The sequence below is a fragment of the Lampris incognitus genome, chromosome 13 (genome assembly GCF_029633865.1).
Source record: "Lampris incognitus isolate fLamInc1 chromosome 13, fLamInc1.hap2, whole genome shotgun sequence".
NCBI lineage: Eukaryota > Metazoa > Chordata > Actinopteri > Lampriformes > Lampridae > Lampris > Lampris incognitus.
The window spans coordinates 37,095,031-37,111,972 of NC_079223.1; the positions used below are offsets into that span (position 1 = coordinate 37,095,031).

Consider the following 16,942-nt stretch of genomic DNA (forward strand, 5'->3'; position numbering starts at 1 on the left):
CCTGTGATAATGTCATCAAAATAACCATTCAACAAATTCATAAAAACATATCAAAATCTCCCTCTAGTTACAAGTATGCTGTGTTTTAATGTATTTTTATGTCTTTTTTCTTTTTAAGTCCTTAAACTTCTAAGAGTGAAACGCCGTATAGCGCACAAGCTCGCCTGTTTTTTTAATTGGAAAGGGTAGGCTCTGCTTTTTTCATAATTGCCTTTAAACGTTGTGAATTTCAGAGTTTGCACATGCGTATTGCGTAGCTTAAGGCGAAATCAACGGCCGAGTAAAGGCACTGCTTATGGCGCGAGTGCGAACCAATCAGAGCCATCAAGGTGCTAAATTGCTAAAATGTCAGATATTTGTGCTATCAATAAAGCAAGCTAGCTCATTTGAATTTGAGCAGCTTAGCTACACTTAAGAGCGAAATCAGTAATGTCGACCACCATATATCTTCATAGTTTTAATAATCTGGATTTCCAGCAAAAATTACTTGTCATCAAGCAAGTAAGGCCGACACCAGCTTTCCCTGACCTCCACCAGCGTAAATGGCAGAAACTCATCTGAGAATTCCAGCCGGAGTGGTGCATACGAAAAGAGTGGCTATGCGGCTCCGATGCTACCACCAGCAGGCTCTAGTGCTTCCCTTGTTTGCTATTTTCCAGAGAGAGGGACAATGTATGGGTAGGTGCCGGCTACTGTGACCCGAACAACCTGCCTGCAGGGCTGGAGAAGCATGAGTGGTCCAGTTCACACATTCAACATCAAATAGCATTGAAAACTTTTTGAAACTGCACTCCGATCAACGTAGCTTTAAACGAGGCTACTTCCTATGTGCTAGGCTAGGCTAGGCTAGGTGCTACTTGCTACATAAGGGAACTGAATTGTTAATTTTTACAAATCTATACAAATGTGGAGTTCACAAAGGTATGCAACTGTTTGTGTAGCTGAACTTAAGTGTTTAGTAATGGACTTTACAAATCTATACATTTGACTTGATATTTATTGTTCATTTTTACAAACCTATACAAATGGTGAATCCACAAAGATATGCCACTGTTCTTACATTCATGCGCTTTTGCAATTGTGTAGCTGAACTGAAGTGTTTAGCTGCAGTGGATACTTGCATGCATGCTTTGCAGCCAGTATCATTTATAATGCTTTTGTCACTGTGTTTTCTAAGATACGGGCTAAATGTAAAATTGAGTACTGTGAATGACATGAGTACATGGGCCATCTATGGCTTCCCAAGTCACACTCTTTTTTTTTATTATTTGTAGTTCTGCTGTTTTGTTTTTTTGTTTTTTAGGCTGGCTGAAGGCATCATGCCATATTTTCTTTTCATTGATTGACAATTCATCTCCCACTATACATCAAAAACAGCCCTGAAAGTTGTCAACAGATTTGTGCAAGTCATCTGAGTTTGTCTTCCAGTTCTACAAATCAGTGCAATTACTCATAAATAATATTTACTGTTCACTTTCACTATACAATTTTTGTGATTATGTTGATTCACATTTTAAAATGTTTACAAGTTGTTATGTTACGTAGTTGAACTGCACTGGGATCTAACTGCACAGGAGAAGCATTAATGATGGGATACATGCTATTGTATGTTTACCTTATCTGCTGATGTCACCTTGTATCTTATAAGTTTGCTTCTAAATCATTCTGGGTAAAATCTTGCCCTAAGTGACTGCTATTTTCACATGTATTGCCCAAAAATTAGTGTTTTTAATTTATCTATATGTGAACTCAATACATATGATCTCAACGTTCAGTCACCTTAGCACCCAGTTTATTTGCATGAATTCACTCTCAGTTCTGCTAAGTCATTTTATTATACATCATAATACTGGAAATGAATTAATGAACTGGTACCTAATTTAAATATGTGTATTTGTATAATTTACATATATTAAATTATATATTTTTACCATATCCGTGTTTTTACCATATTTGTGTTGTGTTTGTGTTCTTCTTTTCAGGTAATGTTTCAACAATATTTACAAATAGTATCTCACAACTGCTTTTTGTAGTGACCACAATGAAATACACAATGATTTGGGAGCTCTAAGGAAAGGCAATGGTGTTACTTAGTAATTTCACAGCAATCAAAAACCATATAAAACAAGGAAAAAGTACTTCATATATACTTATTACAATATTTTTCTCTAGGTTTTAGTTGGAATGTTGTTCAGCCAGTGGAGCACAATAGTCTAGAGTTCTGTTGCAGGTGGAAGAATGAAAACGGATCAGATTGTTATAAAACATTAGAGAGCACAAAAGGATGTAATTTGGATTTGTGAATGTCCACTGCCTACCCAGCCACTGACCTTGCCGCACGTTACTGGTCAAGAGCATGTAGGTTTACTTCCAACCAGTCACTACACAAGGTGATTTCACTGATTGGTCTGTCATCCGTGGCTTAGGTGTGCTAAAAATCCCCCATGTCTTCAACGAGGCAAGACTTTATCCAACTTACCAACTACAGTTGTTAAGAATTACATGAGAATTTTTTTTTCTTTTAACAGAAAAAAAAAGATTTTGGATAGCTCCCTAATTACAAGAGTTGGCTCAGCAACTAGTATAGCAGTTTGTAGTAGTGCTTAATCAAAATTGTCAGCACAACTGAGAATGACTCTCCTGCCTCTCTTGAAATGATCAAATAACTAATTTGGATATCATTAGTCAATAAATGAAAGAAAATATTATGGTAACAGCTGTTTGTAAACCATTAATAAGTGTATCTCATAGTGAGTGTTGCCAATGTTTTAATGATGCTCAAAACTGCTGCCAAGTGTTACATAGTTATCTAGGCACTGAAATATTATTATTATTATTATTTCCACATTTTTCTCCTCAATTGTATCCTGCCAATTACCCCACTCTTCCAAGCCATCCCGGTTGCTGCTCCACCCACTCTGCCAATCCGGGGAAGGCTGCAGACTATCACATGCCTCCTCCGATACATGTGGAGTCGCCAGCCACTTCTTTTCACCTGACAATGAGGAGTTTCATCAGGTGGATGTAGCGCGTGGGAGGCTCACGCTATCCCCCCCCCCCGCCCCAAACAGGCACCCCAACCAACCAGAGGAGATGTTAGTGCAGCGACCAGGACACATCCGGCTTCCCACCCGCAGACACGGCCAATTGTGTCTGTAGGGACGGCTGACAAAGCCGGAGGTAACACGAGGATTCGAACCGGTGATCCCCATGTTGGTAGGCAACGGAATAGTCTGCTATGCTATCCAGACACCCCTAGGCACTGAATTATTAAGGTACTGAAACTACACTTTGCATCAATGAAACTGTATTTTCATCAAGACATGAAAAGGTCTAGTCAGGTCTGCTGTACCTACCACCAGCAGATGAGCTGAGAAAACGACTTCACAATACATCTTTTGCAGTACTAAAAGTAGATATACAGTCAATTAGACTAGGGCTATCACAACATAAATGTGACCATGATAAAATCAACACCAAAAGCAAACACTTCACAGGCATCTGGTTAAAAATTTGTGTGGTGAGATTTCCCGTCCCCAGTTAGTGTGCACGTGTGTGTGCACGCCTGTGTGTGTGTGTGTGTGTGTGTGTGTGTGTGTGTGTGTGTGTGTGTGTGTGTGTGTGTGTGTGTGTGTGTGTGTATGTGAGTAGGGGGAGGAATAGAAACTTGAATACAAAAGTGAAACTTTAAGCAAAGATAACACAGAAATTTTACCGACGCACTGCAGAGCTTACACGTCATTTTTTTGGATGCTTTACTGTATTAGTGCAGCTAGATTTTTACACAATATCACTGTTGCATTTCTAATATATAGTTATAAGAAATATTTAATTGCTGCAGCCATAGCAGAGCCCTACTATGTACAGTATTTTTACTGGTGAAACATTGGTCACATTGATTGTGCGAATTCCTTAGTTTTGATTATTAATTACTTAAATTTGCATATGCAAAGAATTTGACTTGGGGGAGGGTGTCAACATCAAGAATACGAAGGACTAACTTTACCTTCCAGCTGTCCTTTCAAATGGTCCCCCACAGGCTTCACCTAACTGTGGATAAAAGTTTCACCAGACCTGGGGCGTCCAGGTAGCGTAGCGGTCTATTCCATTGCCTACCAACATGGAGATCGCCGGTTCAAATCCCCATTTTACCTCCGGCTTGGTTGGGTGTCCCTACATACATAATTGGTTATGTCTGCGGGTGGGAAGCCGGATGTGGGTATGTGTCCTGGTCGCTCCTCTGGTCGGTTGGGGCGCCTGTTCGGTGGGGAGGGAGAACCGGGGGGAATAGCACGATCCTCCCACATGCTACGTCCCCCTGGCGAAACTCCTCCCTGTCAAGTGAAAAGAAGCGGCTGGTGACTCCACATGTATTGGAGGAGACATGTGGTAGTCTGCAGCCCTCCCCAGATCAGCCGAGGGGGTGGAGCAGTGTCCAGGATGGCTCAGAAGAGTGGGGTAATTGGCCGGATACAACTGGGGAAGAAAAAGCGGGGGGGGGGGGGGGTCACGAGACCTGACAGAAGCTAAACTTCTCTCCAGTAGCAGCTAAAATAAAGAAGGATTTAGAAAGATGTCATGATCGCCCCTTACCCTTCATGGGGTGCATTAGTGTAATTAAAATGAATGTCTTCCCCCGGCTCTTACATCCTCTACAAATGCTACCCTTATGGATCTCCAAGAAGGTTGCTCTTGATAGAGAGGGCATTCTCTAGATTCATATGGCATGGTAAGAGACCTAGACAGAAAACGAACACACTTCAATTGCCCTCTGACAGGGGAGGCCTGGCCCTGCCAAACATTTTTTTTGCTACAGCTGGGCATACCAATCTTGCTTCCTACAGGAATGGCAATATGCTCATGTTGAATCCAAGCCCTGTCTGGATTTGTGGTCCTCTCTGCCTCCCTTGTTACGGAGCTTGGACATAGCTGATAGGAAAAAAATTATCTAGGGATATCAAAAATTATCCGATTATATACAATACAATCAGAGTATGGCAGGAAAGCTGTAAACACTGGGGCAGAGGAAGTTGCACCTCATTCCTGACCCCTCTCATAAGGAACCAGGATTTTTTCCCCAAGCCTCCCTCCCAATATTTTTGACTCGTGGCGTGACAATGGGGCACGTGTGATTGAAGACTTATACCATGATAGGGCACTACTGACTTTCCAACATCTATAGTCACAATTCAGTATCCCTAAAGAAGACTTGCATGGTTTCTTCCAGATCCGCCATTTTACTAGATCTAAGAGTTTATCTCCTCCAGACCCAGTCATGTACCAATGAGGTAGAGCGGTTCCTTATTGACCAAAAAGGTATCACCCATTTTATTTTCACCTTCTATGCACTGGTATACTCTCTCAGCCCAGGTGATATCACAAGCACTGCTCAGAAATTGGATCTTGATAATGAGTATATTGAGGATGATTGACAGGAGGCCATTAAAGTGTATAGAGCCACCTTTACATGTAATAGACAGAGAGACACAGTATAAAATACTAGACTGTCTACATATAACTCCTTACATACTAAACAAGATGAACTGTCAGGCCTAACCCAGTGTAATAAGTGTCAAAGAAATATTGGGACATATCATTACTTTTGGCAATGTAAACTGGTTAAAAGATTTTGGGGTACAATTTCTCAGGAATTGAGTGGCATCTTTCAGGTAAAGTTTAAGAGAGACCCAGGTCTTTTTATTTTTGGTTTTCCCTCAAAGGAGGTGGCTTTAACCCATTTACAATTCAAAGTATGTGACAAATTACTACTATTGGCCAGAAAAAGTATTTCGATTAACTGGACCAAGGATAAGCCACCTAATGTCACATTGTGGTACAGGGAGATTTTCAGGGTCCTCCCTTATGAAAGAATTAGTGTAGTTCTGAAGGGTAATGAGAGGTCTTTTACTGAAATGTGGTCTCCTTAGTTTGACTACTTACCTGGGGAACTGAGTAATAATGTGTCTGTATGGGGACAATATGGAGGAATGCTTTATGTGTAATGTCAAGGTGAGGGAGGGCAGTCAGCTGGGAGATTTCTCTGTTAAGAATAGATGGACGACAATCTTTTTTTTAATGCTTATTTGACTTTTTTTCATTTCTATCGGTGTGTTATTGATCTACTACTACTTTCAACTGCTCCCATTAGGGATTGCCAAAGTGGCTCATCCATTTCCATTTCTTCCTGTCCTCTGAATCTTCCTCTGTCACACCAGCCACCTCCATGTCCTCTCTCACCACATCCATAAACCTCCTCTTTAGCCTTCCTCTTCGCTGGCAGCTCCATATTTGGCATCTTTCTCCCAAAGAAAACAGCATCTCTCCTCCACACATGTCCAAGCCATCTCAATCTTGCCTCTCTTGCTTTGTTTCCAAACTGTCCAACCTGAGCTGTCCCTCTAATATACTCGTTCCTAATTCTGTCCTTCTTCATCACTCCCAATAAAAATCCTGTCCTTCTTCATCACTCCCAATGAGCTCCCAGTGTGTTATTGATATTATGACAAAATGTGTAACTCTTGTCCACCCATCCATTATCCAAGCTGCTTATCCTAATCAGGGTCACGGGATGCTGGAGCCAATCCCAGCAGTCATTGGGCGGCAGGCGGGGAGACACTCGGGAAAGGCCGCCAGGCCATCACAGGGCCGACATATTCATACCTAGAAACAATTTCCTATGGCTGAGGGCATCTGAGTGGCATGGTGGTCTATTCCGTTGTCTACCAACATGGGGATCACTGGTTCGAATACCCGTGTTACCTCCGGCTTGGTCGGGCATCCCTTACAGACACAATCAGCTCTGTGCATAACTGTAGTCCACTGACTTCCGGTTTCTACTGCAGCGGTCATACCAGTTTCCTGTTTGTTGGCGTGTGCTATTGACAATGGCATATTTTTCGCGATGCCTGCAAGATTTACCATGGATAAATGTCAACGACATGCACAGAAACTTTCACTTGCACCTACCAGCAAACGGGTGAAAATTTTTCGAATTGTACATATCAAGTTACATCCACAATTATGAGGATGAGCAGATGGACTGATGGAATTGTGGACGTAACTTGATATGTACAATTTGAAAAATTTTCACCCGTTTGCTGGTAGGTGCAAGTGAAAGTTTCTGTGCATGTCGTTGACATTTATCCATGGTAAATCTTGCAGGCATCACGAAAAATATGCCATTGTCAATAGCACACGCCAACAAATCAAAAACTGGTATGACCGCTGCAGTAGAAACTGGAAGTCAGTGGACTACAGTTATGCACACAGTCAACTGGCTGTGTCTGCGGGTGGGAAGCCGGATATGGGTATGTGTCCTGGTCGCTGCACTAGCGCCTCCTCTGGTCGCTCAGGGTGCCTGTTCAGGGGGGAGGGGGAACTAGGGGGAATAGCGTGATCCTCCCATGCGCTACGTCCCCCTGGCGAAACTCTTCACTGTCAGGTGAAAAGAAATGGCTGGCGACACCACATGTATCGGAGGAGGCATGTGGTAGTTTGCAACCCTCCCTGGATCAGCAGAGGGGGTGGAACAGAGACTGGGATGGTTCAGAACAGTGGGGTAATTGGCCGGATACAACTGGGGAGAAAAAAAAAGGGGGGGATCCAAAAAAACAAACAAATAAAAAAAAATTTTTTGTACTGCCGATTCACCTGACCTACATGTCTTTGGGCTGCGGGAGGAAACCAGAGCACCCGAAGGAAACCCAAGCGGACACTCCACATAGAAGATGACCTGGGATGACCCCTAAGGTTGGACAACCCTGGGGTTCAAACCCAGGACCTTCTTGTTGTGAAGCGAACGCACCAACCACTGCTAACCACTATAATGCTAATTTCCTTTGAAAACCAACAAAATTCTGTTCAAAGAATACGCAGGACATGAACAGGAGTGGGTGGCACAGTGGTTAGTGTGGTCGCCTCATAGCAAGAAGGTCCTGGGTTCGAGCCCCGGGGTTGTCCAACCTTGGGGTTGTCCTCTGTGTGGAGTTTGCATGTTCTCCCCGTGTCTGCGGGGGTTTCCTCCGGGTGCTCCAGTTTCCTCCTATAGTCCAAAGACATGTAGGTCTGGTGAATCGGCCGTACTAAATTGTCCATAGGTGTGAATGTGTGTGTTGGCCCTGTGATGGTCTAACGGCCTGTCCAGGGTGTCTCCCCGCCTGCCGCCCAATGGCTGCTGGGATAGGCTCCAGCATCCCCACGACCTCGAGTAAGGATAAGCGGTTTGGATAATGAATGACTGAATGAACAGCATTTTCTGAAGTTAGGGAGGAACAGTATTTTCTTTACATCTATATCAGAGTAGGCACTTACCAAAGAATATGTACACTGGTATGTAAGTAAAGACAAGGAAATAAAGATAATCAGAGTCACAGATACTCTTCGATTGATATTAATCATGATTTTTGTTTTTTTCTCCCCAATTATAGCTGGCTCTTCTGAGCCATCCTGGTCGCTGCTCCACCCCCTCTCTGCAGCGACCAGGACAAATACCCACATCCGACTTCCCACCCGCAGACATGGCCAATTGTGTCTGTAGAGATGCCCAACCAAGCCAGAGGTAACACAGGGATTCGAACCGCCGAACCCCGTGTTGGCAGGCAATGGAATAGACTGCTACGCTACCCGGGCGCCCACTAGTGATAACATTTGACTGAAATGTTAACACCCGGGGTGAATTCTTAAAGAACTGCTCCAGCTGCCTTTGCAGAATAGCGCTTCAGTCACCTGTTGTTAGTCTTGAGGTAGATCATGGCGAGAGCCAGTGTAGCCCCTGGACACGTCACATCCACATTGATGGTGTCACCCTCCTGAAACCATCAGGCACACACAAAGTCACACAAAGCAAATTTCTGGCTGTTGCTAAAGAAGATTTTTCTGTTTCTCTGCATTTTGATATTAAATACAATGGAGGCAGGAAACAGACAGCGAGAGGAATATATACAACATGTCATGTGAAGTAACTAAGGTGACACACAATGCCAGAAGAGATAAAGTCATAATTTTTATGATAACAGCCAACACACATCTGCACGTTGTATATCATGCCTGCATTATATGAACTGTTGTTCTGTAATGTGGCTTCCTCGACACAACTAACTTCACCATTCACCACTGCAACTATAAATGTTTACAATTCTATTGCATCCCACCTCAGCTAGCTACTTAGTGTGCTTAGATCATTCTCCAAAGCCACATTTGGACCCTTACACCTTTTGAACAGGCCCACCTTTTTGACATCTACCTCAATCACAGGGAGGCTAGTCCAAGTCAATTTAGATCTCAGAAGACTGATATCACCTGTGATGAGAAGTGAACACTCCAGCCAAAAATGTAAAGTGATTCCTTTAAGTCCTGAACCAAGAGGTTTATGGAGATTTTTTTCCCCCCTTCCAAGTAGCAGCAAAATATTTTTTTCCCCTGAATACCTTGATTTGGTAGCTGGGGGACTTGTGTTTCTCCCTGTTGGCCCCAGCCTGGGCCCTGCGGTGCCCCCCCACCATGTACTGGTAAAGCTGCTCTGGAACATTCAGGTCTGTCATCCCTATCAGGTTACTTCCATGCTGCAGAGAAAGGGAGAGGGAGAGAGAGACAGAGGAAGGGAGGGTAATAGAGGGGTGAAAGAGAGCACGGGGAGAGAGGAGAGACAGACAAAAGTGGAAAGAGAAAGAAAAAGACAAGTGGAGGTAGAATTTGATTATCTTATCCTACCCTGGAACCAGATGGTGAGGTTTGCGAAGAGCAGATATCCTATGAGCACCAGAAACTTCAGACAACAACAGGAAGTACTTGAAAGTCAAACCATGATACTTTACTGTGTAAATTACTGTCCACCCACCTGGCACGCCATCAAATTAAAATGAAGGCAACTAATTTGCAACAACTTGGTATTAACATGCATACGTGTGTGTGTGTGTGTGTGTGTGTGTGTGTGCAAACTGCATATACACCGATCAGCCAAAATATTAAACCACTGACAGGTAAGTGAATAACGTTGATTATCTCATTACAGTGGCACCTGTCAAGGGGTGGGATATATTGGGAATTAAGTGAACAGTCAGTTCTTGAAGTTGATGTGTTGGAAGCAGGAATAATTGGCAAGTGTACGAATCTGAGCGACTTTGACAAGGGCCAAATTGTGATGGCTAGACGACTGGGTCAGAGCATCTCCAAAACGGTATGTCTTTGGTGGGGTGTTCCCGGCATGCAGTTGTCAGCACCTACCAAAAGAGGTCCAAGGAAGAACAACCGGTGACAGGGTCATGACTGCCAAAGGCTCATTGATATGTGTGGGGCGCAAAGGCTAGCCTTTCTGGTCTGATCCCACAGGAGAGCTACTGTAGCTCAAATTGCTAGAAAAAGTTAAAAAGTTAATGCTGGCTATGATAGACAGGTGTCAAGACACACAGTGCATTGTCGGCTGCATAGCTGCAGACTGGTCAGAGCGCCCATGATGACCCCTGTCCACCACCAAAAGCATCTACAATGGGCATGTGAGCATGAGAACTGGACCATGGATCAATGGAAGAAGATGACCTGGTCTGATGAATCATATTTTCTTTTACATCATGTGGATGGCCAGGTGTGTGTGTGTTGTTTACCTGGGGAAGAGAAGGCACCAGGATGCACTATGGGAAGAAGGTAAGCCAGTGGAGGCAGTGTGCTGCTCTGGGCAATGTTGTGCTGGGAAACCTTGGGTCCTGGCATTCATGTGGATGTTGCTTTGACACGTACCACCTACCTAAATATTGTTGCAGACCAAGTACACCCCTTCATGGTAATTGTATTCCCTGATGGCAGTGTCCTCTTTCAGCAGGATAATACTCCCTGCCTCACTGCAAAAATTGTTCAGGAATGGTTTGAGGGACATGACAAAGAGGTCAAGGTGTCGCCTTGGCCTCCAAATTCCCCAGATCTCAATCGAACATCTGTGGGATATGATGCAAAAACAAATCTGATCCATGGAGACCCCACCTTGCAACTTAGAGGACTTAAAGGATCTGTTGCTAACATCTTGGTGACAGATACCAGAGGATACTTTCAGAGGGTCTTGTGGAGTCCATGTCTTGATAGGTCAGAGCTGTTTTGGCAGCACGAGGGTGGCCTACACAATATTAGGCAGTTGGTTTTAATGTTTTGGCTGATTGGTGTATACACGTGTGTATAGGCCTCATTTGGAGCATCCTACAATAGTGTACTTTTTCTGCCGATGTACAAGCCCATCTGTAAATGACGACAGCAAATAGTAAAAATGCTCAAATGCTGAAGGGAAACAGCATTGCCAGCTTACAAGCTTGCTTTGATTGTACAGCTTGGGATGTCTTCTATACTGCATGCTCTGACTTAAGTGAACTGGCATAAACGGTTTCTTTCTACATATCCCTCTGTGTGGACTTCCAACCTTCCCTGTAAAAACATTACAGTCTTCCCGAAAAACAAACCATGGCTAAGAAAGCAGCAAGTATTTTGGCTTCTTCTGGACATGTTCTTGTAAGTGTATTTTCTCTGGTGCCATCAGGGCGTCGTTATATTTTACCTGCTTGTAAAACGAACTATTGTGCTAAGTCATTTTCCCTCTGCAACTCAACTACTTAATACTCCATAGTGTTTCTTTTCTGATATTTTTATTGCATTTATCAAGTTTATCTTAGTATGTTTACCACGTTTAACTAGCCTATCAATATTAATTACCTACAAGGCTTATAGATTTATTCCACATTTATCTCCCTGGAGTGTTATTATTTGTTTGTGTTATTTGTTTGTTTGCATGTTACTGTTTTGTGTACAACAAGCTGCTCCAAACAAATTGCCCCTAGCGGGATTAATAAAGTTGTTTGTATTATATTGTACGCGCTGTGTGTGTGTGTGTGTGTGTGTGTTTAAGTAGAAGTTTGTTTTTTTTGACTCACCCCCAGACAGACCATGCCTAAGGCCAGTCCAGCTGCTAGTGAGTAGGACTCTCTGTCTGTGCAGTACTCCATCTCTGGACCTGGAGGCCGACCTAAAACACGTGTACACGAACATAGAAATCCTTACTATGGGTCTGGACATGGAGACATCAGGTCTGCGTGGGACTATTTTTTTAATGCGGCTGCTGCTGCCCTTTACCACATGATTTCTAGCCATTCCCGTCCACTCCCACACAAGTTTAATCACACTCCTGCCCGCTCCCTCAGAGATTATAATCATTTCAGCCCACGACACTGTTTATTCTCCTCAACTAAATTCCTAACTCTAAACTCCTGTTTGTTCCCATCCTGCAAAAAAAAGAAGTTAGACAGATCATGTAATGATTATGGAATTCTCTTTCAATCTAGGGAAATGCATATACAGTCATTCAACTGTCTACTAAGCCACTTTAGCAGAAGTGAACTGAAGACAAGCTTTCTTAAATACATGTTTGGTTTATATCATAGTTAGGGTTCAGAAATAGACCAACCAGCATGTTCATCAGATATGGATACATTAGTCCCCCCCCCCCTTCTTTTTTCCTCCCCAATGGTACGTGGCCAATCACCCCACTCTCCGAGCCGTCCCGGTCGCTGCTCCACCCCCTCTGCCGATCCGGGGAGGGCTACAGACTATCACATGCCTCCTCCAATACATGTGGAGTCACCAGCTGCTTCTATTCACCTGACAGTGAGGAGCTTTGCCAGGGAGATGTAGCATGTGGGAGGATCACGCTATTCCCCCCAGTCCCCCCCCGAACAGGCACCCCGACCGACCAGAGGAGGCGCTAGTGCAGTGACCAGGACATATCCGGCTTCCCGCCCGCAGACACGCCCAATTGCGTCGGTAGGGACACCCGACCAAGCCGGAGGTAACATGAGGATTCGAAATTGCACGTTTTAGGCAACGGAATAGCCCGCCACACTACGATACGGACACAATAGTTTTACTGGAGGACAATGAATTTACATCTATGATTAAGCCCAATAATAACAACTAATTTTTACATATCAAATTTAGTTTTTCATCCCGTACTCATCCCACAATCATGATGCTGCCTGCCCACTTTCACTTGGATTGGAGTTAAAATGTCTCGCACTTGCAACATTTGTGTTGGGACCCATGGGAACCCAATCCCATTGTAGCCCTCCAATGGAGGCTGCAAATCTGAGCGTAAAAGGATTGGAAAATCCTGGGCAGTTGATTAAAGTAACCATCTCCAACCGGTGAGGACAGGATATAGCTTTTGTGTATCTGTATGAGGAATAGTCGGGCAAAAACAGGCACAAAATACTCTTAGAATGAAAAAAGCTGACTACAAGTGTGGTTAAATTTCCACAAATTATCATTGTGTTAATATTTATCCAAAGTGATAGGACTTGCCTTTAGATGTTTAGACATGAACATAAAAATCATTCAGTATATCATTAACCAGCTGTTTTTACGCAGGTTGAGAATGATGCCTTTTGAGACAGGTTAAAACACCAAACAGCCCAATACGTCTGCTGAGCTGGGTTTCCTGCAGATAGCCTCCATTTTTTTTCTTTTTGGATGAATCAGCATGTTATTCTTGTAGAAAGAAGAATAAGCCATCCGGTCCTTGCATAACCAAAGTGAGAGCTGTGTCCGCATTCTTGGCACAAAGTCAAACATTTTCTGTGGGTGTCGGACTCTGCCAAGGTTATCCCTTGTCTCCGATTCTGTTTGTGATATTCATGGACAGGATCTCAAGGCGCAGCCAAGGTGAGGAGTGTGTCCGTTTTGGGAACCTCAGAATTGAATCTCTACTCTTCGCAGATGATGTGGTTTTGTTGGCTTCATCAGAACGCGACCTCCTGTATGCACTGGGGCGGTTTGCAGCTGAGTGTGAAATGGCCGGGATGAGAGTCAGCACATCCAAGTCTAACGCCATGGCTCTCTACCGGAAAATGGTGTATTGCTCTCTCTGGGCTGGGGATGAGTTGTTGCCTCAAGTGAAGGAGTTCAAGTATCTCGGGGTCTTGTTCATGAGTGAGGGTAGGATGGAGCGGGAGGTTGACAGGCAGATTGGTGCAGCATCAGCAGTAATGCGGACGTTATACCGGACCGTTGCGGTGAAGAGGGAGCTGAGCCGGAAGGCAAAGCTCTCAATTTACCAGTCAGTCTTCGTTACAACCCTCACCTATGGTCATGAGCTTTGGGTAGTGACTGAAAGGGTGAGATCGTGGATACAAGTGGCTGAACTGAGTTTCCTCCATAGGGTGTCTGGGCTCAGCCTTAGAGATAGGGTGAGGAGCTCAGACATCCGGAGGGAGCTTGGAGTAGAGCCGCTGCTCCTTCGCATCAAAAGGAGCCAGTTGAGATGGTTCGGGCATCTAATTAGCATGCCTCCTGGGCGCCTTCCTTTGGAGGTTTACCGGGCACGGCCAACTGGGAGAGGAGACCCCGAGGTAGACCCAGAACTCGCTGGAGGGACTACATGTCGAATCTGGCCTGGGAACGCCTTGGGATCCCCCGGGAGTAGCTGGAGGGCGTTGCTGGGGAGAGGGACGTCTGGAGTGCCCTACTTAGCTTGCTGCCACTGCGCCCCGACCCCAGAAAAGTGGCTGATGATGATAATGATGAGCATGTTATTCTATTCTGAGTAAATGCAACTTTAAGGCGAAGTGAAACAGAATTGTTAAGAGTTCTGTCTCTGTAACCAGATTGTCGTGTAAAACTAAGAACTATCCAGTTGATAACTTAACTTACTTGATAATTTGCAACCATCCAGTTCATAACTTGCAATATTTTCAGCAAACAAACAACACATGCACACAAAAACACACACGCACACACACCGATTTCTGCTAGAAGGACTTCCGCATTGTGCCTGTGTCCTGTCCCTTGGTACACCAGCCCAATGCCAACCACAGCAGCTACCTACAGAACAGAACAGAGTAAGAAAGGACAGGGCAGGGAGAACTTAATTTCAATATTATGATGTAAATATACTCTATAGTAACACTAGTTTTACAGATCTTGATGCAACTCATGCATACAAACACACCTAACCCCAAACGCCCACTACACTAGGCATTCTACTTTTCACTACTTTACACTGATACACAGAGACACACAAACACACCTGTACATTGTGTGGTACGTCGAGCTCAGTAGAAGTCGGTGGTAGCAAAGCGGGGATATGTATGCTGAGCAGGCGGGTGATTGACATGTCCATAGTGCCCAGTTTGGCTGAGGACACGCCCAGCAAAAGCCCAATACTGGTCATCTCATGGCCCTAGTAGAGGAGGAGAACACAGAACCAGCACACGTCAATGAAACATTTTTTACATTTGGTGGATTCTTTTATCAAACTCAGCTTACAGAACCAAATCTGTCATGAGTGACAGCTTAACCACTCACCCCGGCAGTGTAAGTGCCATGCTTTAACTACTGAGCTACATAGCTAATAACCACGACAGTTTTAGTACAATGCTCTACCCATTATGATACGCGAGGAATGCAACAATGAAACCTGGCACTGTTGAATGCCATGTTCAGTTTTCAAAGAAGGTCATCCACAGAGATAAAAAGAAATTACAGTTGCTATAAAAATGGCCTACGGCATATCAACATGTTTTTCCATCTTGTACATCTGTTATTAAATGACCATGTAAATAAAAATATCATTGCACCGCAAGGATGTTTATTTTCTAATTTTGATATACATATACATCATAGCGTTTTCTTGCAGTCGGAGTTTCTGTAACATCAAAGAGTTAAAGCCTCTTCCCATCCACCTCTGATGATGTGTGGGTGGATGTGAACAGACAATATCCTTAGGTTGGCCTCTTGAAAATTCTTTATCCTCATATCATAACCCATCCATCCATCCATTATCCGAATCACTTATCCTGCTCTCAGGGTCCCAGGGAAGCTGAAGCCTATCCCAGCAGTCATTGGGCCACAGGCGGGGAGACACCCTGAGCAGGCCGCCAGGCCATCACATGGGGCCAACATACACTTACACCCACACACACATTCATACCTAGGGACAATTTAGTACGGCCGATTCACCTGACCTACATGTCTTTGGACTGTGGGAGGAAACCAGAGCCCCCGGAGGAAACCCACAGACACGGAGAGAACATGCAAACTCCACTCACACGACCCGGGATGACCCCCAAGGCTGGACTACACAATTGGCCATGTCTGCGGGTGGGACGCCGGATGTGGGTATGTGTCCTGGTCGCTGCACTAGCGCCTCCTCTGGTTGGTCGGGGGAACTGGGGGGAATAGTGTGATTCTCCCACGCGCTACATCCCCCTAGCGAAAGGCCTCACTGTCAGGTGAAAAGAAGCAGCTGGCAACTCCACATGTATGGAGGAGGCATGTGGTAGTCTGCAGAGGGGGTGGAGCAGCGACCAGGACGGTTTGGAAGAGTGGGGTAATTGGCCAAACACAATTGGGGAGAAAAGGAGAAAAATCCAAAAAAAAACAAAAACAATTCTCTTATTGTACAACACCAAGATAATCCCACTTGCCAAAATGTACATGTATTCCTTTTCCACTGAGGCAAAAATATATTTCGGTTATAACAAAAACCAGTTTGTGAGAGAAAAAATTACTTCTACTGTTTACATTGTTCCAACTGCGAAGTGTCATCTGAAAAGAAAGTGTCATCTGAGAAGAGCCTTTAGAAACCAAACAACTCCCTGAGAGGGACAACACGCACTTTCACCTTAACTGACAGCTTTCATTAGACCCCTAGAGACTAAATTTCCATGTGTGTGTGTGTGTGTGTGTGTACACTGCATCTTAAGCTGCTCACCTGCTGCCTTGATGCTCTGCAAGCTCCTTTAAAACTGTTTTTAACTGCTTGGTGACAGATTTACTACAAGTAGTTAAAAAAAAGAAGAAAAAAAAAGCCCTATGTAATCTTCCAAAGGCTTTGAAAACTGCAGTTATAAAGCCTATTCTGAATTTTTTTTTAGCATAGATGCTCCTGTAATTAGAAGTCACAAACCTATGTCAA

The 16,942-nt window shown here is 44.1% G+C and overlaps 1 protein-coding gene across 1 annotated transcript in view; it reads right to left on the minus strand.

Moving 5' to 3' along the window:
• anapc1 (anaphase promoting complex subunit 1) overlaps positions 1-16,942 on the minus strand; it is a 206,103-nt gene that overhangs the window by 88,303 nt on the left and 100,858 nt on the right. The window contains exons 34-38 of the mRNA XM_056291362.1: positions 15,053-15,205; positions 14,766-14,847; positions 11,907-11,998; positions 9,426-9,560; positions 8,725-8,807 (exon numbers count right to left, since the gene is read on the minus strand). Coding sequence (XP_056147337.1) covers positions 8,725-8,807; positions 9,426-9,560; positions 11,907-11,998; positions 14,766-14,847; positions 15,053-15,205 — 545 coding nt within the window. The remainder of the gene's footprint in view (positions 1-8,724; positions 8,808-9,425; positions 9,561-11,906; positions 11,999-14,765; positions 14,848-15,052; positions 15,206-16,942) is intronic.